The sequence below is a fragment of the Podarcis filfolensis genome (assembly GCF_964270895.1).
Source record: "Podarcis filfolensis genome assembly, chromosome: Z".
NCBI classification, from domain to species: Eukaryota; Metazoa; Chordata; class Lepidosauria; order Squamata; family Lacertidae; genus Podarcis; species Podarcis filfolensis.
This window is the reverse complement of record NC_139617.1, coordinates 11611264-11637444: the sequence shown is the minus strand read 5'-3', so window position 1 is coordinate 11637444 and position 26181 is coordinate 11611264. Positions and strand designations below refer to the sequence as shown.

At 42.3% G+C, this 26181-nt stretch overlaps 1 protein-coding gene across 3 annotated transcripts in view; it reads right to left on the bottom strand.

Annotated features, from left to right (window-relative positions):
• LOC310754153 (glutamate receptor 3) overlaps nt 1-26181 on the bottom strand; it is a 204452-nt gene that overhangs the window by 150355 nt on the left and 27916 nt on the right. For all 3 annotated transcript variants that reach the window (XM_083595718.1, XM_083595717.1, XM_083595719.1), the window contains exon 3: nt 5605-5844. In XM_083595718.1, the coding sequence (XP_083451844.1) occupies nt 5605-5844 (240 nt within the window). The remainder of the gene's footprint in view (nt 1-5604; nt 5845-26181) is intronic.

Sequence of the window (26181 nt, the reverse complement as noted above, 5' to 3'; positions counted from 1 at the left end):
GAAGGACCTGGGTACCAGAACCAGAGATACATCTATGCTGCAATGCACATTTGAATGTGTGGAACACAGAACCCTTAAACCAGTACAAACTATATCTCCATTTAACTTAGCACTATCTATTCTTGACTTACCATACCATGCTGAAGTCTCTGGCAGAGACATTGCCCATTACCTGAACCTTGTAACCGGGGGTACCACTGGGGTTGCCACCTTGTCCCTAGAAAAATGGGATCACCATGCTTTTTAACAAAAGTGTCCCCTGTCCCATTTGGACTTAAAATGGGATGTCTTTCCCCCCTATATTTGAGCTCAGCTGGCCCAAAATGGCGGTTGCATCGCTGTTGGTGCAGCTGATGAGGAGCCTGGTCCAGCACAAGAGAGAAGGGGTAAGGCGTGACCTCCTCCCCCTCCCTCCCTCGCTCCTCCTTCCTTCCCTATCACTGGTTCTCCTCCTCAGCCAGCCGCTGCACATTGGTCTAGCATGGTGTGGGTCTGCCACTGCTTGGCCCCCTCCACCACCCTGACCTGACATCTTCTCCCTCATCCCTCCTCCTCCTTCCCACTCGAGTATCTTCCAATGCCAGCAAAGGAGAGAGTTAGGAGCTGCAGCTCAAGTTGCCTATCGGAACTGGCTATCTACCCTTGGACCCTGTCCATCTACATGAGTTGAGGGGAAGAGCGGGACCAGGGTGGTGAGGAAGATGGGAGGCAGGAATTGGGTGTCATGAGAATGTGTGTGCCCCCCCACCAGTTCCCATCCCTAACCTGTCCTTTATTTTGCCTGACCTTTCCCTTTTTTGCCCAACCAAAGGTGGCAACCCAGTGGTCACAACTGGGACTTTCTGCATGCAGAACATGTGCTCTGCCACTGAGCTATGGACCTTCTGCAAAAGTTACACTGTGCAAGGGCATTTTCAAGGTGGGACATGGTAGAGACAAAGAGGTTTGCATGGGTTGGGGGTCCATTGTGGCATCCTTTGGTCATTCATCAACCATGGAGCAAGAATGTACGTAGCTCCCTCTTTTCTGCCACTGGCATACCCTAGTAGCAAAGTCAAGTTTAGGTGGAGCAAGATTTCTGCCTTCCTTGACTGAGAGAGTACAGTTTTAGATGACAGCACACTCTCTGCTGTAGCCAGTCTACAGAAGAAGAAGAAGAAGAGTTTGGATTTGATATCCCGCCTTTCACTTCCTTTAAGGAGTCTCAAAGCGGCTAACATTCTCCTTTCCCTTCCTCCCCCACAACAAACACTCTGTGAGGTGAGTGGGGCTGAGAGACTTCAGAGAAGTGTGACTGGCCCAAGGTCACCCAGCAGTTGCATGTGGAGGAGCGGAGACTCGAACCCGGTTCCCCAGATTACGAGACTACCGCTCTTAACCACTACACCACACTGGCTCTCAGGTCTACAGCTACAGGTCAATTAAAATACACACCACTAGGAAAATGGGAAGTTGTCTTATATCAGATCTAGTCCAGTTTTGTGTACTGTGACAGTGATTCTTCTGAGTCTAAGGCAGAGGCTTTTCCCATCACCTACCACCTAAATCTTTTAACAGATGTTTTCCTGGAGATTGAACCTGGAACCACTTGCATAGAAAGCATGTGCATTACCTGTGAGCCATGACACCACCATCCACCTGTGCATGAGGATGTGCTAATAGGCCTATATTACAAAGTGAATCAGGGCACGCTTCCCAAACAACTGCTAGCAACTGAGCTGTGCATATGAATGTGTGTGTGTGTGTATTGGGGCCTAAGCATCTCTATTACATTTTATGGATTTAAAGACCTCGGGCAGTAATTACAACACTTCTTTAATTTCTTAGTCTGGGAAAGATATCCTCACAGGGCATTAACAGCACAAAAAAGACGAAACAGATGTTCTGACTGTGGTTGTATCTGCCCAAAACACAAACTGTCTTTGCTTTTTTTGGTGAAACTGTAAGGCAATTATATTTTTATAGATATTTACAAAATCAGACCAAGTTCTCTTCCCCAGCTAAAAGAAAAAGCAGAGAAGCTCCAAGCCAGTTTTCTCCCTATCTGAAATCTGTGGGTAGTCAAAGCTATTTGAATACCTAGCCTGCGGTTTCCAAGCAGCAACTAATTTTGGAGCTCGCCATACTGTCTTGGATTAGATAAGAGCAGTATTTTTGTGTGTGTGATGGTGCCCAGTGGTATACTGTACCCTTGCCTTTCTCTCAATCATTGTTATCAAGATATGAATACTAGCACCTCATTTTTAGCAAAAGGCTGGGGAAAAGCACTGCAGTGAACTTTACATTTGTATGAGTGTGTATCTCAGCAATTTGTTTTAGAGAACCTGGCTTTGAGATGTCTTTTAGTTCCTCAAGAGCTCTGCTAAATTTAACATAGGTAAAGGTAAAGGGACCCCTGACCATTAGGTTCAGTTGTGACTGACTCTGGGGTTGCGGCGCTCATCTCACTTTATTGGCCGAGGGAGCCGGCGTACAGCTTCTGGGTCATGTGCCCAGCATGGCTAAGCCGCTTCTGATGGACCAGAGCAGCGCATGGAAACACCGTTTACCTTCCCGCCGGAGTGGTATCTATTTATCTACTTGCACTTTGATGTGCTTTTGAACTGCTAGGTTGGCAGGAGCAGGGACCGAGCAATGGGAGCTCACCCCGTCGCGGGGATTCAAACCGCCGACCTTCTGATCGGCAAGTCCTAGGCTCTGTGGTTTAACCCACAGCTCCACCCGCGTCCCAAAATTTAATATAAACTGTACTAAAAGGTGCATACAAAGCAAGTGATAGGATTATTCCTCCCTTCTCCCCACCATATACCATGGATGGGAAATCTCAGGCCTCGGAGCAAAATGTGGTCTTGTGACTCTCCTCAGGCCACACACTTCTCACCAGCCCTGCTTTGCATTCTCCTCAAATGTTTTTGCCTGGATGGAATATGTCATTAAATTCTGATATTGCCTCTTGTTTGCCTGGATGGTGGATATAGAGGGGCATGTGACTACAGGTAGAAACTAGCCTAGCCTACTCTGCAAAAGTAAAATTTACTGTTATTGCTCCAACAACTTTTGCCTCTGGCCACGCCTACCACCACTGACTTGTGGGTGATAAAACTGCTGTGCAGAATAGAATACAGCACCCCCCCCCCAAGATAAAAGAGTAATGCGCTGGTCATTTTAGCCCCCACCCAAAGCTTTTTTAAATCAGCTTTGCACAGACTTTATCAGCCCACAAGAAAACCAGAAACCCCAAAGCTGAAAAGCTTCACTTTATTGAAACTCAACTTTTTGCTTCTTGATGGTGGTACCCAAATTGTCACTTTGGCCTTATATAAAGAGGCAGCAGAACTCTAAATCAGTATAGAGTTGGAATAGAGGGTAGCTTTTGTTTTTGTTTGGTCCATGCTTTTCAGTAAACCAAGCTCCTGGACTAACAAATAGATCAGAAAATCACTCAGGTTTTCTCCAAATTTTGTGAAACAATTTTCGCTTAATCAAATTGTGCCAAAGTGTGTTAGAATTATTTATTTAATTTTTATTATTATTTTATGTATACCCAGTGCCTTTTATTCTGGGGGTATGCAGGGGTACACATACCCCTGAACATTTTATGAATCTAAGTTTGACCTCATTGAGGGGAAGTATTTCAATATCAGTAGGAAAATGAGAGTACCCCCCTAAACATTTTTTAAGGGAAAAAAAAAAGCACTGTGTATACCACTGAAAGCCCAAATAGACTTCTAAGCAGCTTACATGTATAAAAAACAGTTTCACATACGTGGAGATATAAGCATCCGCACTTAAGACACACAATACAACAATCCCATTTTTAGATATAAAAATAAACTTGAGTATAAAATGAATATTTTAGGATTAGGTATGCTTAGAAATGTGTAATGCATATGGAAACATGTATTTAAATATGAAATTTTACATGGATTCAAACATGTATTTAAGTATGGATTTACACATGGAGACACATGGAGACACATGCGCGCACAGTACACACACACACACAGTACACAAACTGTATGTGTGTGTGTGTGTGTGTGTGTGTATCCACATGCATACAAATACATTACATAAAGAAAACATGAGAAGAGCCCTGCTGGATCAGACCACAGCCTCATCTGGCCCAGCATCAGATTCTTACAGTGGCCAATCAGATGCCCATGGGGAGCCTGCCAGAAAAACCTGAGCATCACAGCACTCTCCCCACTGCTGCCAACAGTGGAAGTGGAAAATAGACATTGTGACCAGGAACCATTGGTAACCTTGCCCTCCATGAATTTATCCAATTCTCTTTTAAAGTCATCCACATTGGTGACCACCACTGACTCTTGTGTGATAGCAGTGTGAAGAAGTACTTTCTTCTGCCTCTCCTAAATCTTCCAACATTCAGCTTTGCTGCTTGCCCAGAAGTTGTAGCATTACGAGAAAGGAATAATTTCCTGTCTCTATCCACTTTCTTCATGATATGCATAATTCTATATACCTCCATCAAGTCACCTCTTACCTGTCCTTTCTCTAAACTAAAAAACCCTAACTGTAACCTTTCCTCATAGGGGAGCAATTCCATCTCCTTGAATAATGCAGAAATGGGATGGAATGGGCTTTTGAATGGGCACCTCTGGTCCAAAATGTACTGCTCTGCCCATCCTTTGTGTGCAGAAAGCAATTAGTTTGAGATAAGGAAGAGCATAGAGATATAAACTCCAGCTGGATTTCTAAGAAGGGGAAGCTAGCATCTCTCCCTCTTGACATCCCAGGTTCTTTGCACAGGTTTCTCTGTGATTATTTCTTTTTCTCTTTTGGTACTTGGGATTATTCGGTTAAATGAGCTGCCCCTTCGCTATGCAGCCTGAAGTGGTATAATCCAGACACAGTGTCACTACCTCATTTGCTATTTGTGAGAACCAGGCTTAGCATAACATTGTGATGGGCTGCAATCATGGCTCAATCACACTGCTATTACTATTGGACCCCGCTAATATTTGCTTAGTAAAAATAAATATTACTTCATTTACGCTGCTTCTTGTATTTAGCATCTTAAGTACTAACATCTAGGTTTCACCTCCCCATATCACAGAGCCACAGTGAGAACTAAGGAAGAGGACTAAGAATACTCAGCCCCAAAGGTGGCTTATTTTGACAGCTGAGAGTTAGCTTTAGAACCTTTGGCATGCTGATGCAACCTAGGCCAGATCTGACTAGGGAGCTGCCTGTTGCCAACACATATCTAACTGTTATTTATTTATTCTTTGCATTCTTTATTGCATTTATACCCCACTTTTCTCTACAGGGAGCTCAGCTTGGTGCACATGGTGTTCTCCCCTGGCTCATTTAATCCCCACACAAACCTGTGATGTAGGTTAGACTGAGAGCCAATGATTGTTCCAAGGTTGCCCAGTGAGCTTAATGGCCAAGTGGGGATTTAAACCCTGGATATGAATCCTAGTACAGCACAATACCACGCTAGCTCTTAGATGATGATCCAGGAAAGAAACTGCGTAGCTATCATGATGATTAAGCAGTATACAAATTATGTTAGATAAAATACCTTGTGTGTAGGAGCAGAAAGAGGAAAGTGCAGGGAGTTCAAAGGGATTGTCTTACCTCTTTCTGTGTCATAGAGGTACACGAACTTCTCCCAGTTGTAGTAAGTCAGGAGGCTCAAGATGGCTCCCTTCAGAGCTGGGCGCATTTGAATGACAAATTGCACATCAGCATCAGTTGGGAAACTGGGAGTGATGAAAGATGTGTGCAGCGCCCCACAGAAAGACGTCAGCGTGTTCATCGACATCTGGTCGTAGAATCCAAAGATGGCATACACTCCCCTGGAAAACTGCGAACAGACTAAGAGACAAAAGAACAAAGCTGTTACAAATCAGGGATGGGCAAGGATGGATGACAGTGCATGAGAAACATGAAGAAGTTTCAGTGATGCTTATATAGCAAGCAAGTCACAATCATCTTCACTAATAAGGCAAGTTGCAAAGATGATTGCTGTTTGCTTTGCTTTCAGGCCAAGAAGAAAATCCAGATTTAGAATGGAGTGACTCATAAACTTGGTTCTCTAGAATTCTTCTATTACTAATTTTACATTTAAAAAAGCAATTAAAAAAAATTATGTTTCAAAACAGACAACTGGAACTTATGAGCCCTTAGTATTTGATATATATGAAGACCTCATTCTACGCATCTGTTTTTGAAAATCTGTTTTGTGCCATCTGAAACACCCTTTACAGCTATAATCTTCATTGTATTTGGAAACCAACCATTTCCTAGTAATGATATATTTAACTGCCCAAGATTCATGGAGGAATAATTGCAAGGGATAGAGACTACAACCTTTGCAGTAAATATACGATGCTGCATTCCCAAGTACCAGATCCCAGAGCATTCATTATTTCCACAAATCATAATATTTAGAATCTCTGAAGTCTGCTAAAATAATTTTAGAAGGGAAAAAAGATTATCCACAATAGCTCATTGACATAGAATCAAAAGAATACCTTAGGAAAGAGAAACTAAAACATATCTTTTCTCATCCTCATGAAACACAGATGCAAAAATATAAAACTGGTAAGAAGAGGTTTTATTCTGGAGTGGTTGCACACTGTGAATGAGTACAAAGCAAAAAGGGCATGTGGATATTAAGAAAAGGGCAGGTGCATTTGGATAAAGAGTCGATCACCACCAGACACATTGAAGAAATAAAGAACACACTTTAAATGAAGGACAAAATGTTAAAAGCAGCCTCAGTAGCTGAAATGAAGATATAAAAGCACATAGAATACTACATTTGCTTCTTCCCCAAGATTTAAGAGAACTGTTAGATCTTTTGCTAAAAGTATATATGAAAGAAAGAGGATTTTTCAACACTGTAAACAAATAAACATGGGCAGATAGAGTGGGGGAAAACGTTTGAGTGTTCATGTGTCAGAGGCGAGTAAGCACTATCATCTGCAACTATTGCAACCCATGGCTCTTTGTCACCCAATGGCAATAGCTCAATGGTACGAATGCATGTTATGTGTGCCCAAGAGTCCAGGCTTGGTCCTGAGAATTTACAGTTGAAGCACTCAAAAATTATTTGTAGAAATGGTTGATGGTCTTATAATTCTACAACGAGGGGTGTTTCTGAATGTGCACAGCAGAGTAAAAGTCTTGCTGCTAACAATGGACCCAAGTAGGAAGAAGCTCTTGGGTAGCTCCATGGATCTGAGCAAAAGCAAGCTGAGCTTGAATCATGGAGGCACTGTGGGTGAGTGGTTCTTCTGCTTGAGTTGCCTACCCTGTTCCTGGCCCCGTTTCTCTTCTTAAAGTGCAGTCTTACACAATAGCCTTCCTGAATCTGGTGGCCTTCAAATGTTTGGAACTGCCAACTTCAACTAGCCAGACAACCTTACCTACCTAGGGATACGTCCCTTTTAACTCAACAGGAATTACCTCTAAGTAGACCTGCATGGGATTACACTGCAAACCTCTTTAGATCTGGCAACAATATTTGGGCCTCATCTACCACGCATACATACCAAACTGTAAGGAAGAGGATTCTCTCAGATGGTTGTTTTATAATATACTGTATAAATAGAAGACTGTGATTGCTGCAGGGAACACATCTGGCTTACTTAGATGCTGATCAGAATGCATGCATGCAAATAAAAAGCAAATGGACTTTTAAGTTTAGAACGTGAAGAACATGGGAAAAAGCCAGCAGGTACTAAAGACGGCATATTTCCAAGGCTATTCTTAAGGCAGAATAACCATTGTGGTATTTGATCTCTCCCTTGCACTGTACACAAAATTCCCATCAATTCTACATATGCTTTAGTGCTGTTTGCATGAAGAAAAATGCGGAGCAACTCTCTGTCTGCTGCCCTTCCCTACTACTTCCATGTAATTCAGGTAAAACCTTCCCTCCCCTCTCCCCTCTCCCCGCTGCCCAACAGCATCAATGCATTTTTCATCTCCATTTGACATGTGGTCAGAACGGGAAGCTCATAAACAGGTTATTAAATAAGCAGTTTTGGTAAGTCGTGATGAAGCAAACAGCAATAAAATATTCTTTAAATAAATTCTGGCCTCAACAGGCTCATCTCCTTAATAATTATTGCTCCTTAGAAATGCTTTCCATTTTTATTCACTTAACACTGTAATATTTATTTCAGAGGATTATTTTTTTTAAGGACACTAATCATTTTTATTTTATTTTAGTCTTTCCAGTACAGGGAATTTCTCAGCAGAGTGGATTGTCCTTTTGACAGTGCAGTGAAGGACAGTACATTATTTAGAATGCACAGAAGATCTCTCTCCTCTGTGCTGCAATTGCTTGTACTGGAACAGAGAGGAATATTTGCTAAGGATGACATGGGAAGAAGTAGGAATAGGTCCAGATAGGCTGAGCCTAGGAACGTGTGAATCTGTCAATTTTGACTTCACTCAGCTTCTCAAATTTTAAATTTAGGTTTTCATATTTTAGCATCAGTTTATGAAATCCTTATGAAAATCTATCAGCATGTCAGTATGAATTTCTCCTAATATATACATTTTTGCAACACTTTTGCCTAATATACTCTTTTTTTGCAAAGCAGGTTTCCCTAATTCATTTTTGTACGCTATTTTTGCAAATATATGCATTTTTATGCATGCTTTACCCTAGCATAGGCATTTTTGAGGTACAAATTACCTGGCTGGAGAACTGCACTATAACAATGGGCTTTGTGGGCTTGTCTCTCTGTATTAATCTGGTGGAATTCTAAAAACATCCCAGCACAAACTGAAGACATCACATTTACAAGGCTATTTTTAGGGTAGGATAACCATGGCAGCATTTGATCCCACTCTTTAACCCTAGTGTACCTACAGATCCCATCGATTTTGCATGCTTTAGTTCCACTTGCATGAAGCAAAACACAGAGCGACTCTCTAATGATCTGCATGCTGGTTATCTAACATGGATATTTTTCTGCCCCCCATTTCTATGCTGTGGTTAACCATTTGCAGAAATGGACTTGCAAAGTAGATGGAACTGAATTCTACACCGCAATGCAGAACCCTCAAGGAGCACTAAACCTATCATTATCTGCTCCTTTTAACCTCAGAAACCAGGGATTGAACCTAGCACCTTCTGAATGCAAAGCAGTGATCTTTGGATCTAAAGGGGTAGTGGCTATGTGGCAGCAGGGCAAAAAGGTCATGAAGCTGTGGCCAAAGCGGTTGTTAACATGCTAATAATAAATAATTATAATAAGTATGACAGTGCATTTACTCAACCACCACCACCAATACATTTATTGTGATATTAAAATAAAGCAACAAAAGATAGCAGCTCCCTGTCCTGAGGGACTTACAGTCTACACCTCAACATGGAAGACACGGCAAGACTCCACTCCTGTATACATTTATGCAGGAATGAATCTCACTGACCTATTGTAAGTGATCAGCAATTATGACTGAATCATGCCCCATGGCAAGTTCTACCAGTGCACAAGAGCCTGAAGAGCTTAGGTATGTGATGACCAGAGATAGAATATTATCTGTGGAATACCAGAGAGAGAGAGAGAGAGAGAGAGAGAGAGAGAGAGAGAGAGAGAGATAGATTCATTTGCTGCCACCATTTGCTCTTTGGACATCAGATGGAAACAGTGGTGGATGTAGTGGTGGATGCAGAGCCATTGGCAGGCTGAGCTGACTAATTTTTCATCTCCATCCTCCTCCCTTATGAGTTCTGTAGCGACGACACTGAGACTAAGGAGGTGGAAAGCTGATAGTCCTTGAACTTGTCAGAAAGAAAGCAGGGAGATGGTTGAGAACAAGTTGAGTATGGTTGGTCAGTGCCCCATTCACCCTAATGGACTAGCCTCTGTTGGGTGCAGGAGTATGCTGCTGCTGCTGCAGTAGTTCTGTTTTTGTTCTTGTTTTCTTCTCTAGGAGGGGGCCATTTTACGAGCATCCTTCTTATTCAAAACTGAAAGGTTAAGAAAAGGGTGGCAGAGCAATGGAACATCAAATGTGGATTCAGGGAAGACTTTTTTCAGTATGTTGGCAACGCCGCCATTCCTAGAAATGGCATTATGTAAGACAGAAGGAGGCAAAATGACATGGGTGGGAAACATACAGCCCACCAGATGTTGCGGGACTCCAACTCCCAGCAGCCCTAGCCAGCATGGCCAATGGTCAAGGATGGTGGGAGCTGAAGTCCAAGGCATCAGGTTCCCCCTCCCTGTAATACTAATAGCTGCATTGTACAATTGCTGTTCCATTTGTACTATATGATTGTCTAGGTTCTTTGGAGGGGGAGATGCTTTTGAAATCCTCATTCTATGCTGCCTTGGGGGGTGGGCATTGCGACAGAATACCAAGAGCTATTTTCAATAAAGTGCAGGACAAAAAGAGACGTGCTTACATTTGCGACCCAGCATTTGTTTGCTGCTTCATTTCTGAGCTCAGTTCACAAAGCCAAAATTTGTGTAGACGTTGAGCCATGATGCAGCCTTTATTTGAGCAGATTGCCTGGGAAGCTAAACATTATGCAGAAGGGTTGTTTTTTTTATATTTTGGGGCGGTGGGGGGGGGGGGAGAGAAACTCAAGCATGAAATTGGCACTTTAGTCTGCAACCTGCCAGATTTGAACAAAAGCCCTCCAAACTCCCTCCCTCTGCTAGATCCTCTCTGGTTGAAATAACTCAGGGATACCTCACTCATTTTAAAAGCAGTATCTTCATTTTGCTCACTTAAGTCAGGGGTTCCCAAAGTGTGGGTCTATAGACCACCAGTGAGCTTCAGGTGGTCTGTGGAGGTAGTGGAGGGTGAGAAGAGGCTCTGACTTCTCATCCTCAGAGGACAAAAGTCCCAAGCTACTAAAAGAGGCTGTCAAGGCACTTGAAAGGAGTGGAGATTCAATACATGGGAATGGAAGAAGCAGTAAGAAAGAGGGAGAGGGAGAGCTAGAAAAGATCACTGCAATTCTGAAACAACAGGGAGCAAAATCATTAAGTGTTTTGTGAACACCCTCAGCAATTTTCAAGCATTTCATAGGGAATTTTTTGATGGGATCTACTGACTTAGGATATTCCAGGTACTTGGGGCACTCCGCACCCCTTAAAATCAGGGAAATACTTTAACTATAATTAATTATATAATTAACTGTAGTATCAATAGATGTTTGGGCATCATCAAAATGGAAAGGTTGCAGCATTTTAAAATAATCTCAGAACAGGCAGTGTTGGAGTTTCTATATAAATGCTACAGCCATTTAATAACATTCCTTAAGGTCTGATAGCTTGTCCATTGTTTTAGCTTGAATGCAGCCTGATAATTGATGGTCAAGGGACATTGCTCAGGGGTAGAGTGCATGCTTTGCATGTAGAAGCTCCCTGTTCAGTCTTTGGCATCTCCAGCTAAAAGATTTTTTTTTAAAAGACCTCTAGCACCTTGGACAGCTCCTTCTGCTTGAGCAGAAAGTACTGCAGGTCTTAATTTAGGCTAGGGCTCAGAAGCTTCAGCCCGTTGTCAGATCTTAATCCTGAAACACATAGAGAACAGACAAGACAAGGCTTCAACAGCTTCAAAGGGCTGTGGCTCAGTGCTAGAACACTAGTCTGGCTTGCAGGTCCTGGGTTCAAACCCAAGCATCTCCTAGTAGGGCTGGAGACATCCCCCAAGACCCTGGAGAGCTGCTGCTAAAAAGTGCAGACCATATTGACCTAGATCAGGGGTCAGCAACCTTTTTCAGCCGTGGGCTGGTCCACCGTCTTTCAGACCATGTGGGGGGCAGGACTATATTTTGGGGGGGAAATAAAAATGAATGAATTCCTATGCCCCACAAATAACCCAGAGATGCATTTTAAATAAAAGGACACATTCTACTCATGTAAAAACACGCTGATTCCCGGACTGTCCGTGGGCTGGACTGAGAAGGTGATTGGGCCGCATCCAGTCCACGGGCTTTAGGTTGCCTACCGCTGACCTAGATGGACCCAAGTAAGTATAAAGTCACAGATATGAGGGATTGGAAGAGAGTGGTGGGTTGTTTTTTTTCTGATAAAGTTTCCAGGCAGATCATTTCGGCATCTCTCCTTCTGGAAATTAAAAGCTGCATAGATGAACCAACAACAACATGGCTAGACATTCATGAAACAGAGGTTGGAAACAGAAAAGGTATTCATTAAAACAATAAATTATCCCACACTTCAGACAGGAAACGTTCCCAGAGCAGATCCCAAATCACTAAAGAGAGAGAGAGTGAGAGGGCGTGTGTGTGAGAGCACTTACAATTTCAAAAATACGTGACACAAAAGGGAGATGCTTTGGGTGGGAGGTAAGGGAGGAAATAAGCAAACTCAGGTTCAAGCTGTTAGTTTCAAGCTGTTCTAATGACCAGCTGGGATAGAAAAGGACTCTTTGGTCACTCTTTGCTAATTGGTTGGTCATTCTGAAAGTGAGAAGCTACATTTTATTGAACTCATACATGACAACAAGCGATTCCCTGCCAGTTCAAGACAGGTCACAGGCAGAACTCCTCAATATATTTTAATTGTCTGTAGAGTCATGCCTGGATTTTTAATACTCTGGCCCACACCTTTGAACATCACACATGCATTGATGCAGAGCATTTCCTTGCATGTTTAGTCAGAGATAAGTATCACTGTGCTCAATCAAGTTTCACAAATAAGAACAATGGGGCTTACTCCCATATATGTGGGAATAGGACCACTGCCTTAGATCATTCATAGCAACTGAAAAACGAGCATGAAAGCAGCAATCTTCTATAGGACACTGCCAGGTGAGTGTTTATTGGGGAAGCTTTTTTGATGATAGTTGTTGTTGTTGTTTTGATTCATTGGAATCAGAATGCCTGCCCATAATCCTTTCTCTGTTTAGTCTGGATTTATCTTTCCTCTGGAGAATGTAAGTACACAAACAAACAAACCTCTGTGGTCAACAATGTACCTGCAATATCTCAATGACTTATTTGCAATTACCTGTTCAAGGAGGCTGTTAGCTGCAATAGCCATGTTTTACCTCCAGCTGCGAGAATCACAAGTGGGGAGAGTGCTCTTGCACTCACATCCTACTTGTTTGCTTCTCATAAGCATCAGGTTAGCCAAGGTGAGAACAAGAGATTTTTTTATTGTGTTCTTAAACTAAACCTGATATGGAAGCACCAATACATTTATGTGAAAGCGAGTCCACTGAACAGAAAGGGGCTTACTTCTGAGTAGACATGCACAGCATTGTCAAGTTTATAGCCCAGACCAAGGTGAGCTACCTACCATATGTCTGATTATTTCCCCATATTAACCTGTAAATGGAAAATGGACATGCTGAGGGGGGTAGGGTGGGAGAGAGAATCCTTTCCTCAACATGCTAAGTTTTCTATTTGCAGAGTGTTATTTTCAATATGTGAAAACATGCAGAATATCACCTTTGCTCTAGCTTACTGTCAGATTTAATATAAAAATAAGGGAAGCATCATTTTTGCCTTGAGCTCACAAACCTATTCTTTTTGGTTTTTTCAAAAAACAAAACAAAACCAACAGCCCACATTACTTATTCTATTCTTTAAAAAAACAACCATGCAGAGTTCAGCATTTTAGCAGGACATTCCTTGTCAAAGGAATATTTAACAAATTGTCTTCACTGGACATGAGGGCAATTTGTGTCTAGCAGCGGCTAGTGCCCACTGGGTGAAAGGCAAAGATGCCACCAGTAGGTGGTGCCAGAAGCCATGACAGGTAGGGGCAACTCATTCTACATTTGTCTCCATCCTTCTCCATGGTGAGTTTTACAAGGCTGACACTGAGACTGAGAAAGAGGAAGCTGATGGGCAATGTGACCCTCTTGACTGTAAGTAAAAAAGCAGAGCAGGTGAGGTTGTGTTAGAACAAAGGAAGCTGTCTTATCCTGAATCAGACCATTGCTCCATCTAGCTCAGTGTTGTCTACAGTGATTGGCAGTGTCTCTCCAGTATTTCAGAGGAGGGGCATTCCCAGTCCCACCTGGAGATGATGGGCCTTGAACCTGGACCTTGAGCTGCAACCTAGTAAACTGGCCTCCACTGCCCATGGGAGTTTTGCCAAAATCTAAAATGGAGGTTTAAGGATCAGGGTGGATTAAAAAGCAACAGAAGATACAAGAACCCACCATGCTATTAATAGTGGTTTTCTGTGGGATGTTGCAACACGAACTAAATATTTTATCTCAGGAATTTATGCTTAAATGCTAACCACTGAGAGTTATCCTTATTATTTTGCTGTGTATTGTGGTAATTAGAAGGGCTAGCAATTAGGAACTCGGCCAGATTTCAGGTAAGCAGGCAAGCTGATTAGGGTTTTAATAGCTCCGTTGCAGCTAGGCCAGATTGTGGCAAAATGCTGGAGCCAGGGGTTACACAGCTACACCTGATTTTCCATTCCGTTCAAGTAAAACTTCCTTGCAGTCAAGCCAGCAAGCAGGTTTCATTAATTCCCAAGGTCTTAAAAAGGAGGACAACCAGGCAATTGGTGTGTTTTTAAAATTTTGTTTTGTTTTTTAAGGAGAGAGAACAGTATGCAGATTAATGTCTTCCCCAACACACAAAGCTAGCTCAATATGTTGAAGATGAGTGTCAGCCAGTACTGGAGCCTGGCAGCAGCAGATTTCAGTATCTGGTTACCATTGGGTGGATATTGTGGTGGGTTTGGGGGAAGGGCCATAGCCCAATGGCAGAGCATCTGCCTTGCATGCAGAGGGTCCAAGGTTCAATTCCCAACACCTTCAAGTAGAGCTGGGAAACATTTAACTGTTTTAAATGCATACTGCAGAAAAGGCCTCAGGGACAGTTGTACAAAGCGCCTTTGTTGTACAAAGGGGTGTGTGTGTGTGGGTATGAGTGTGTAATAATAATAATAATAATAATAATAATAATAATAATAATAATAATAATAATTTATTATTTGTACCCCGCCCATCTGGCTGGGTTTCCCCAGCCACTCTGGGCGGCTTCCATAGAAAACCAAAAATACACTAAAATATCACAGATTAAAAACTTCCCTGAACAGGGCTGCCTTAAGATGTCTTCTGAATGTCAGGTAGTTATTTATCGCTTTGACATCCGATGGGAGGGCGTTCCACAGGGCAGGCGCCACTACCGAGAAGGCCCTCTGCCTGGTTCCCTGTAGCTTTGCTTCTCGCAATGAGGGAACCGCCAGAAGGCCCTCGGCGCTGGACCTCAGCATCCGGGCAGAACGATGGGGGTGGAGACGCTCCTTCAGGTATACTGGGCCGAGGCCGTTTAGGGCTTTAAAGGTCAACACCAGCACTTTGAATTGTGCTCGGAAACGTACTGGGGGCCAATGTAGGTCTTTCAAGACTGGTGTTATGTAATGTAGGTCTTTCAAGACCGGTGTAAAAGGGAAGTCACAGAAATTATCTGAGAAACATGTGTTCTGAGAGTTTTATACTATTCATTCGTTTGTTTGTTTTGCTCAAATGGAAAAGGGGGGGGGGAGCAGAAATTGTCCTAGTTTTGTTCCACTAGGCCAGACAAAATTTCTGACAGGTCAAATGCTGCCTATTGCTTGTTTCCCTCCCTCTTGGATGTATTATTATTTTTGTTGTTTTGCCCCAACTGCATTGTACACCATATGCTGGATCAATACTTTAAATAATAAGCAAACAGTTAAACAAGAATTTTATAGCATAAGGGAAGGAAAAAATGAGAAAGAAAATAAAATCAATTGGCAGTGTAAGGCACCTGCTAGACTAATATACAACTGTAGGCTTATATCCATTAAAAGAATACTTAGAAGAATGCTGTGTGTCGCATTCATGGATCAATTCTGGAATATCTATTGCAAGGGGCCATTTCCAGAGGGAGCTATCATTTAACTTCACAGCTCCAGAGCAGCTGTTGGGCTCTAGTTTATGAAATGCAACCTTGCTTAATGGCTTCTTTGCTGATGAACAGAAATTAAGACCTCTTTATGAAAGAAAAAAAGTGTGTTATTTCATCATGAAGTCATTGAACAAGGAGAAGGACCACTAATCTAGGAGTTGTAGTCAAAGCTAGTCCTACCCAGACTAGACCCACTGAAATCAATTGGCATGGTTAACTTAGGGCAATTAATTTCTGTTGGCCAGCTGACCAGCTCTTACAATCCCTGGTTAGTTTTCCAACAGCAATAATAATTTTGTAATATTATTCTTCCACACTAAGCATCTATGAGAGCAGGGCGGGAGGAGAAAACCTGTGGCTTTTCTGATGCTGTTGGGTCCCCAAAGAATCCTGGGATGTTATGGATGCTGAGAATTATAGTTCTGTGAAGGGCTAAACTACAGTCCTCAGGATTCTTTGAGGGAAAACAATAACTGTATAAATGTGCATTAAATTTATGGTGTTTGATGTAACCTTGGACTCTCAGCTCCCATCGCCCACAGCTGGCATGACTAACAATCAGGGGTGAAGGGACCTGTAGTCCAGCAACATCAAGAGGGCAACGGGTTCCCCAGCTCTGCACTAGAATCAGAAGAAATCTGTCAAATCTGCAGGCTCTAACAATGTGTACATACAATATCAAAAATAACCCCCTCACACATTTAGTCCAGAAAAGACCAGAAAGCAAAAAAAGAAAAAGGAAAAAAAGGAAAAAAGGAAAAAAAGACACAAGAAGCAATATTTGTGATTGCATGTCTATCCCTAGTGGAGGAGAAAGGTTCAGTCTTTTGTGGGAATTGACCCATGAGTCTTCCCAAAGGTGCAGGGGGGATGATCCAGATGCTGCATCAATTTTAGCCGTCAAAACGGCCCTTCTTCTTCTTCTTCAACATAATAACACAGGACAATTCATCATCTTAAAAAAACCAAAAACCAAAAACCAAACACATTCACAGGAAAAGAAAAAGATTTCACAATGTAAATTATGCATAATCAGTATTTATCGAGCTCAGTTAATTGACACATAACAAAAGAGATGTCTGGTGCACTGCTGAGTAATGCGCACACCAGAAACAGGGAGGGAAACTGAACAATAAGTATTTGATTGCACAGAGAAGGAGTCATTGCTGCTTTCAAAATGCATTTTGCATTTTCAGAAGAGGCAGAGGTCAAAATCTGATGGCTTGGGCACACATGCGCAGAGCAGGATTCAAATCCCAGTTCAGACAAGATGTTCAGTGGTTGGCCTTAGGAAAGTCTCTCTCTTTCTCTCTCTCTCTGCCTCACTGAACCCAAATTGCTACTGTGACCAGAGAGGTATGCAAGCAACTATAATGTAGTCAGTAGATAGTTGGTCTTGGACTACAGTTCATATCTCTGTTCATTCAGTCATTCTCTATCACCCTATGGTACTTCACAGGGCATTGGGAAAAATCTAAGTATACCAACTTGAGTTACAGGATGGAAAGATAGAGCTAGCATGGTGTGGCAACACCCTTGGGGAACTTCTGGAAAGATCAACTGGAAAGAGTTTTCTGGGCCTTCTGCTTCCAAGTGGTCTTCAAGATCTAGGGCACAGGAGGGGAACACGTGGTGCAAGGATTAGGACTGATTTAAATTCAGCACAGATTGCAAAACCCACTTGCATCACCTCTGCTTGGGAGTTCCTGATCAGAGCTCCCAGAAAGGGTGGAGCCAAGGCTTGCAATCAGAGCTGAATTTGCTGAAAGCAAGACCTCCTTTCAGCAGGAATATTGTCAGCTGTAGCCTGAATTCAGTCCAGGGTAGCAAAGGAGGAATCAGGAGTGTGTTGAGTATACTCCCAATTCTTCTTTTGAATTCTGACACCTGACATCATAGGATGTCTTGTGATTGATAGGTGAGAGGCTCTGCCCTGCATAGAGTCAGTTCTGTATCTGTTCCCCACCCCTGCAAAAAAACAAAAAAAACAAAACATTTTTATGCTGTTCAAAGTATGCCAATATTTTCCTCTTTGTTTTTGGGTGGCTCCACTTTGCATGTAATTTTACTGGCACTTCACAATGGACTTTGCTACTAAAGGGGGTGACCTTGCATTTGGGATAGATGGATGACTTACTTTTCAGAGCAGAAGTGTTGATAAGTACATGAAAAATAATACTGCAATAAAACCAGTCTTCCTTTTAATGCAAAAAGGTATTCCATGCAGATGGCCCAAATGACAAATTCTAGCTTACCTTTACCTCTTTGAACTTGAAAATTATATAGAGGTTATTTTGCCCCAAACAGAATTACAAGCTGGTTGGACAGTTTTATTATTGATGCATCCTTGGCATCCTTCAAGTACCCATGCTTGGCAAAGTAGGATAATACAGTTTCACAGGTGGATTCAACAGATTAAGTAAAGTGACTCTTCAAAAATGAGGAGTGACAAGAGACCTCATTTTCCAAGAAGTAGCAGTTCAAAGAACAGAAAGAGAGTGGGTTTTATTAAAGCTATTGTCAACTTTTTCATCTCCATGAACAAATCCATGCTTCCACAGTCAGTGTTGTTATCAATCAGTACAAACCTTACCTTGGACAACAATGGCATTGGAAACAACGAACACAACTGAGCTTCATTTTTAAAAGGTGATTGTGAAAGAGACTGAATTGAATTCATTCTGATGGTAAGGAATGATAGATTCAGTTATATTCTAGCCTCCTTAGGTCCCATCAACAGCAAGGAAGAGACACTGGATATTGCAAAAACTTATTATTTGGACATTGCTGGACTGGTATTGCACAGTAAATACTGGCCGGTAGGATCAGACCTGGGAAAACTGGAGCAGACAGATAGAACTTGAGCAGGATTTAAGACTACAGCTCCCACAATATAAAAGCCCTCTCAAAGTTATGTTTGCTGAGACAACAAGTGGGGTGGGAAGTACAGTGGTACCTTGGATTAAGTACTTAATTCATTCCGGAGGTCCGTTCTTAACCTGAAACTATTATTAACCTGAAGCACCACTTTAGCTAATGGGGCCTCCGCCTGCTGCTGCGCCGCCGGAGCACAATCTCTGTTCTCATCCTGAAACAAAGTTCTTAACCCGAGGTACTATTTCTGGGTTAGCAGAGTATGTAACCCAAAGCGTATGTAACCTGAAGCGTATGTAACCCGAGGTACCACTGTATTGGGTGTGGGGATGGGGGTGGAGAATAGATGAAGGACTGAATACTTCACAGACAGAGACACCACTTCTGCAAATATCCCCAAGCCATTTCCTTCCACACTTGCTCCACAATAAGTAACCAGTCTCAGTTGGGGGAGATGAGTTAAGCACAGCCTGAATAACTTCTATACAGTACTGATGAGGGACAAGTGAAATATAATCTCTAATTATATACTGATTGTTCCAGAAGTAGCCTTTTTCCAGGACTGGGAATTCAGGACTGAACTGGAATTCTCAGGACTGGAATTCAGAGGAGGAGGGCAAGATAAATATTTATAATATTCATTGTATTTTATTTTAAAAGATAGTGCTGCCTACATCATTGAACAAAAGGCTCCAGAACAAGACTGGCACTCTGGCATAGGTCTGCATGGCATCCACAGCCCCGGACACCCAGGATTGCAGGGCCAGGTAGGCACGCCTTGTGGCACCCTAGATGTTGCTGGATTTCAGCTCCCAGCATTTCCAGTAGTCGGTGAAGTTGGGAGGAGTAAAGAAAATCTGCACGGTCACAGGTTTCCCACTGTTTCCTTTGAATAGGGGGCGAAAGGATGTCCCTGATTATTAACAGCAAGGAAAGCAATCAGGAAGAATGCAATCAGAAGGCAATCAGTTCTCTCAAGAATGTAATCAAGCCAATATTGCAAGAAGCCTTTGTAGCTCTATAATGCAGTTCATCCAGTGTGTGTGTGCGCGCGCACATGCATACACAGCCACCAAGCTATGACATTAGCCCAGGCCTTGTTTTGCTTAGATGTGGCAAGATCATTTTGCCCTTCTAAACTTTCTGTTTAGTTAGCAACATGTTTAAGGTGGCATAATTGAAGTGAAGAGAATCACAATTTGTACAGAGCACAGATCACAAATAGAAGTTTGGTGCATGCTGCTGCTAATACTACCTTCTAAACCAGGGTAATATTATATTTTTCAGACCAAGGGACACATTTCCATCTGGGCAACCCTCCAGGGGCCACATGCCAGTGGTGGGTGGGGCCAGAGTCAAATGTGGGCAGAACAAATGTTATTGTTACTCCTGTACAGTATGCTAGTTTCCTCCCCGCCTCCTTATTCTCCATCTAGGCAGTCAAGAGACATTATTAGAGGATACATTCCAGCAAAGCAAAAAACACTCAGAGGAGGTGAGAAGCAAGGCTGGGGAGGCCTGAGGCCTGGAAAGGGCTGAGGAGGTTCCCACTACTACACTAAATATTTATACAGGGCACTTTCAGTGGTGGCACCCCAGCCCTCGAATCTCCACCTTTCAGAGATATGGGTTGCACCAATTCCTATGAGCTTTCTGTGCCAGCTGAAGTTATTTGTCCAGCTTTTTTTCCTAGCTATTAGTGCCTGGACCTGATTTGATTGCTTGATGGAAGATGATGACAAAGGTGTATATTTTAGCTTTCCTTGCCAGATGCCCGAAGCTGTTGTTTCACTTTAAATGTACCCTGCCCTGGGATTGTCTCCTTGACAATGAAGGGCACATTAACATTATTTAAAATGTTTGAAAGTTCACTGGAGTTTGCTGTTTTTCCAGCCTTAAATCCCGTTCTCAACATTTCCACACCAGTATGTCCACATGACAATTCATCCGCATTTCAACACAAATTTCTTCTAATATACCCATTTTGTACGTAATTTTGCTCGATACACACATTTCTGCAAAGTAGTGTACCCTAATATAATGGACTTTTGCATGCTTTTCTCACTAACATATGCATTTTTATCCACATTTTACTGTAGTGTGCTGATTCCTATACACATTACTTGCCTGAAGAATAGCATTGCAAAATTGAGAGGACAGCAAATTTCAGAGGGTGGCTGCCTGTTGGCTTGTGTACTGTTTCAGAAAGTGCAGGTCAGACAGATTTGCCTTAAAATGTGCCATGACTTGAATTTCTCCCACATATTAGATTTCTGTTATCTTAAATAATATATTGTGGGTGTGGTAGTATAGCATAGAGGACACTTCCACCCATAAGACATGATAAGATTAGCAAAATTTGCGCAAAACTCAAAGAGAAAGAGACCAAAGAGAAAAATGCTTTCGCAGGGGAATTTTTATGGGTCCATGGCAAACATCTGCTCTTCCTCCCTTGCATTCCTAGTGACATCTGTCTCTTTACTTAGAAATGCTAAAAGGTACTGAATGTGCTCACATGCACAGCAGCGTATTATTTATTTAGGCCAAATTCTGTCTCTCGCCCACCTTCACGACATCTGCCTCATCCTAGATTTTTTCCCCCACTAGCACTTTGCACGTGTCTGGAAATGTGATTTTTTTAAAATTTATTTTTAGGAAAAACAAATTAGGTCACTGTCTCTGCCCCATGAACTTTCACTTTTTCAACTCTACTGCTGTCAACAGCCCCAAAGTTGTGCTTCATCCCTGGGGTGGGTGCATTCTTTCAATGACTCTCTCCTTAAAATGCTTTAGATGGCAATGCATATTACTTCACTTGTTTCAAATTGCCGGAAGCCAACATGGCTGTATTTGACAGCCCTCCTACCCATTCTGGAGGGCAGAACCTTGGATCTCTGTCCCAAAGTGTTGGTCTGATGGCACCACTGCACCTTCAACATGTTACAGACTAAAATGATGAGATGTTCTAGGCCAATATTTGAGGTTCTAGGCCAACCAGAGATACCTGAGCACCCCCTTTGCTCAGATTATTCTGCTTTACTGAAGGTTCTGCTCACATCTTTTATATGTGGTGCTCATCTTCCATTGGGTCTAAACGCCAAGCTATTTCAAAAGCCTATTGGGCCAGTAATGCAGTGTGTGTGTGCGCGAGTGCGCACGCACACACACAGAATGAAACACTAACATCACGATGTCCTACACGGGTATGGACATTGAAGGTAGATTCGCACCTGACAAAGTGATATGCAAAGGCTGTATACAACTGACCCACTGAGATTAAAGAATCAGAACAAAAAAATTTTTTTCCCCTTCCAGTAGCACCTTAAAGACCAACTAAGTTAGTTCTTGGTATGAGCTTTCGTGTGCATGCACACTTCTTCAGATACACAGATGGACTTCCATTTCATGAGGCTCAATGTGGTGCCTTCCATAGTTCCAGTTACAGATAGGTAGCCGTGTTGGTCTGCCATAGTCAAAACAAAAAAAGCTCATACCAAGAACTAACTTAGTTGGTCTTTAAGGTGCTACTGGAAGGGAAAAATTTTTTTTGTTTTGACTATGGCAGATCAACACGGCTACCTATCTGTAAAGAATCAGAGTTAGCCATACCCCAGTGGCAGAGGAACCCTCTCCAGCACCCGGGGCGGGGCATCCCATACGGACCCCGCATGTGTGGCATCCTGTATGAAGTGCGCACGTGCTGCAGCCCGTATGGTTGCCATGCGAGAGGCAGGACATATGGACACCACGTGAGTGGCACCCATACGGACTGCACGCACCCTCAGTTGCTCTACAGCTGGGGGGAGGCAGGTGCCATCTTGTCACCCTTTGAGTGGCACCTGGGGCGGACCACCCCCTCCGCCTCCCGCTTGGTACACCCCTGCCATGCCCTACTCTGAGTAGGACTAGCATCAACTACAAACCATATAAAACTATTGAGAGTTCACTAGGAATAGATTCACCAATAGAAATATTCACAATCACTGCTACACCTGTCTCCTAAAGGGTGCCTATGAAACTCATATTTCTACCATGGTGGAATTCCTGAGTAGCAATTTTAGCTAGCTTCAGATCAGCTTCATGTTGCTTCTAGAGGAACAGAAGCCTTTTAAAAAGAATCTGCAATTGGCCTTTGGACCAATCTGCAAAAATAACCTTTGGACCAGGCACAGCACATGATCCCATTGTTGTTGGGCAGCTGCCAATGCCAAAACATCAGCAGGGTGCCCACAGCTGACCAGAATGGACCTCTGGTCCTGCTGCTACCTCACCTATATTGGTAGAGGGAGAGCACTTGTGAAAAGGGGAAGCAGCAGTTTCAGCCTGTTCCATTCTCTTACCTTGTCTTCTCTAAGTGGCAATAGAAATTGGGCTCAGCAAGTGGGTGATGGGACTCAAATATAGTATGCTGCCCAATGTCCTCCTACCTCAGCCTAAAGGTGGCACTTCTTTGGAGCAAATTCACTAATAAGCAACTAATTGGTGCGAAAGAACTTACCCTGGCCTAAACACAAATGTGTAAAATATCTGCACCAAAGTTTGATGGCCTGGAAGCAGCCTTTGACTGCATCCCAGCTTCATGTTTGAGCATGGCCACCACCAACCTGAGCAGATTTTAAAGAGAGTTAGACAAACTCATGGAGCACATGGCTATCAGTGGCCAGTAGCCACAATGCCTATGCTGGTCCTCCACTGGAAATCACAAATCGGGAGACTGCTCTTGCACTCTGTCCTGCTTTGGGGCTTGCCGTGACTAGTATCTGGTTGGCTACAGTGAGCACAGACTCCTGATAGGGTTGCATTCCATCTTCCTGATCTTTCCTTACCTGAATAGTCATGTAATCTTTCCTACGATGTAAAAAGACAAAACAAAACAAAACACCTTCTGAAAATCTAGGAGAATCTAGTGGAATTTAGCACTCATTTCCATGTTAATTGCTCCCAGAAAAAAAATAAATCATTTGCAATCCCATTATCCCAGATAATCATATATAATTATTTCCCAGCACCTTTATCAAGGTGTGTGTGTGTGGGGGGGGAGAAGCATATATGAGCATACGTAATGTGTTTGGGGGGGGGTGATATGTTTTGTGATGTCTGCTGTTGTATCACACCACACCCATTGGTTTGAACGAAATGTAGCTTGACATGTTGGCATATTAATCAAGAAGCCATGGTTCCATAACATGGCAGCTAATGCAGAGTGAAATGTATGTTATAAGCCAGGGCAGCAGTGCTAGCAATATAACCAGGAAAACTAGTGCACTGGTCTGTACATCTGAATGCACCCAAATAGGCCCAAGGCCTGATCCAGCAGGGCTCTCCTTATACCTTCTCCATCCATTTTTATTATACTGCATTGCCATGTTACTCATCTCTCAGCTTCTTTTCTTGTTATTGCAGCAAAATGAGTTTGATGGGGGGGGAGTTATATATCTTTTCTGAAGTTTTTTCTATGTTTATGGTTTAGGAAAATTGAGAATGAAATCAATCTGCCACTCTGCGTAGTTTTGACTAGCAGAAATGAAATTGCATCAGGAAAAGTTACCATTAAGGATGGATCAAAAGCATTTAAGGAGGGAAAAAGGAGGGGGGCTGACATTTTCTTGCACAGTAGGGAATCCTGTGAAAAAGGTAAATAAGAACAGTGCCTAATGTTTTTGTAAGTTCAAATAAGAGGGCAAATCTATCTCACTATCCATCTTTGCCCTGTCTTTTTGCTGTGATCAAGTCACGGAAATATGACTGCTAAGCAATAGCTGGCAGCTGTCGCTATCTTTGGGCTGTGAAAGTCTCATGAGGCTCAAAAAGAGAGATAAAGGAGTAACAAAGGGGTAATTTATAGAGAAAATACGGTTCCAGATAACTCCAAGAAGCTACAGAGAACTTAATTGTTACTTCACCCCCACCATAGTTAATCCCATTCATGGAGGAAAAATAGGTGTGGTTGTAGTCAACTAAATCCTTTTCAGAGTAGACTCATTGGAATTAATATGCTTAAATTAGTCATGTCTTTCAATTTCAATAATTAAACTCCAAGTATAGTTAACATGAGAAGCAACTCAACCAGAGCCAAGGAACAATGCATATTTATGGTGACAGCATCAATCAAGTTATCATGATGTGAATGGTACCCTGCAGATCTAATGCCACAACTCAGACTTTTCATTTTGCCATATAAAAGACAATGCTTTTCAACAGAGTCAGTTAACAGATTCAGCTTCCTCCCAGCAAGGCCTGGTTCAGACACACAAGTGGTGCACAAGATGACAGCACCAACAAGTGATGCCTTGGCATGTGTAAATAGACTTCTATGGATGCGAGCACCAGGCACAGAACTTCACTATAACCTTGCATAGAATATTTTGAGTGGAGTCAGTTTACATAACCTTTCTAGCTGACATTTGCTGCGGAGGATACAAGGATCTCTCATGTTATTGCATCAAATCGTTTTTTTATGTAAGCCACCTTGAAGATCTTTCTGGATCAAAAGGCAGGATAAGAAATCAAATAGACTGTAGTGGTGAACATGTAGAAAGCCATTCTTGGTTTCTGTAACCCAGCCTCTAAGCATGTTTGTTAGAAATTAGGGGTGTCGGGGAATTCTTTCAGAAACAGGAATAGGAGTGGAAATTGCTTCAATTTGCAAGCTCGTCATACAGAAACAGAAATCTTGCAAGTGAATAGGAGCAGTATTAGCTATCGTTATTTTAGTCTGCAAATGTTATGTAAATAATTACATTATTATCTGCATAATTTTAAATGCTTCCCTTCCATTAAAATTGATTGCACAATTAATTATGTTAGTTTTGGCCATAGCAGATAATAAAAAGAGACTTTAGCTTGTCAGACTGTATGGAACCGTATAGAACTGGAATGGAAGAATGGAAACAGAGCCTATTGCGGCAAAGACAGGATGGGTTGGAAATTGCTGCCTCCTTATATCCCTGCTCAGCATTCATTTCCTGGGTGGAAAATTTGCCATAAAGGCACAAACTCTGAAAGAGTAATTTCACTTCCTAGGTTGCCAGGGAATTCCTAAAAATTCATTTTCTAATTAAACAAACAAACAATTCCAGTAGCCACGCTTTTTAAAGTCTGTAGTTCCTTGATGTGATCTGCCTTTCTAGCTTCCTTTGCAGTAAACATAAATAATAACAATGAAATGAGTCATTGGTATTTACTATGACAAAATAATATCTGTTGCTTTGTTGTGTAGGTTAGCTTCTGGAATAATATGACAGTATAGTGGAACAGGAAAAATTGCATGTTGTTTTAATTCAAGAGAGGCTGAACACCTACTGTTTTGTGTTCTAAAGCCATCCATTTCATGAACAGTAGGAGTTCATATCTCTCACAGATACGTATTTTGTTTGTGTATTAATGTGTATGCTAATGTTTGTGTATTAATGTGTGTAGATATTCTAATTGTGTAT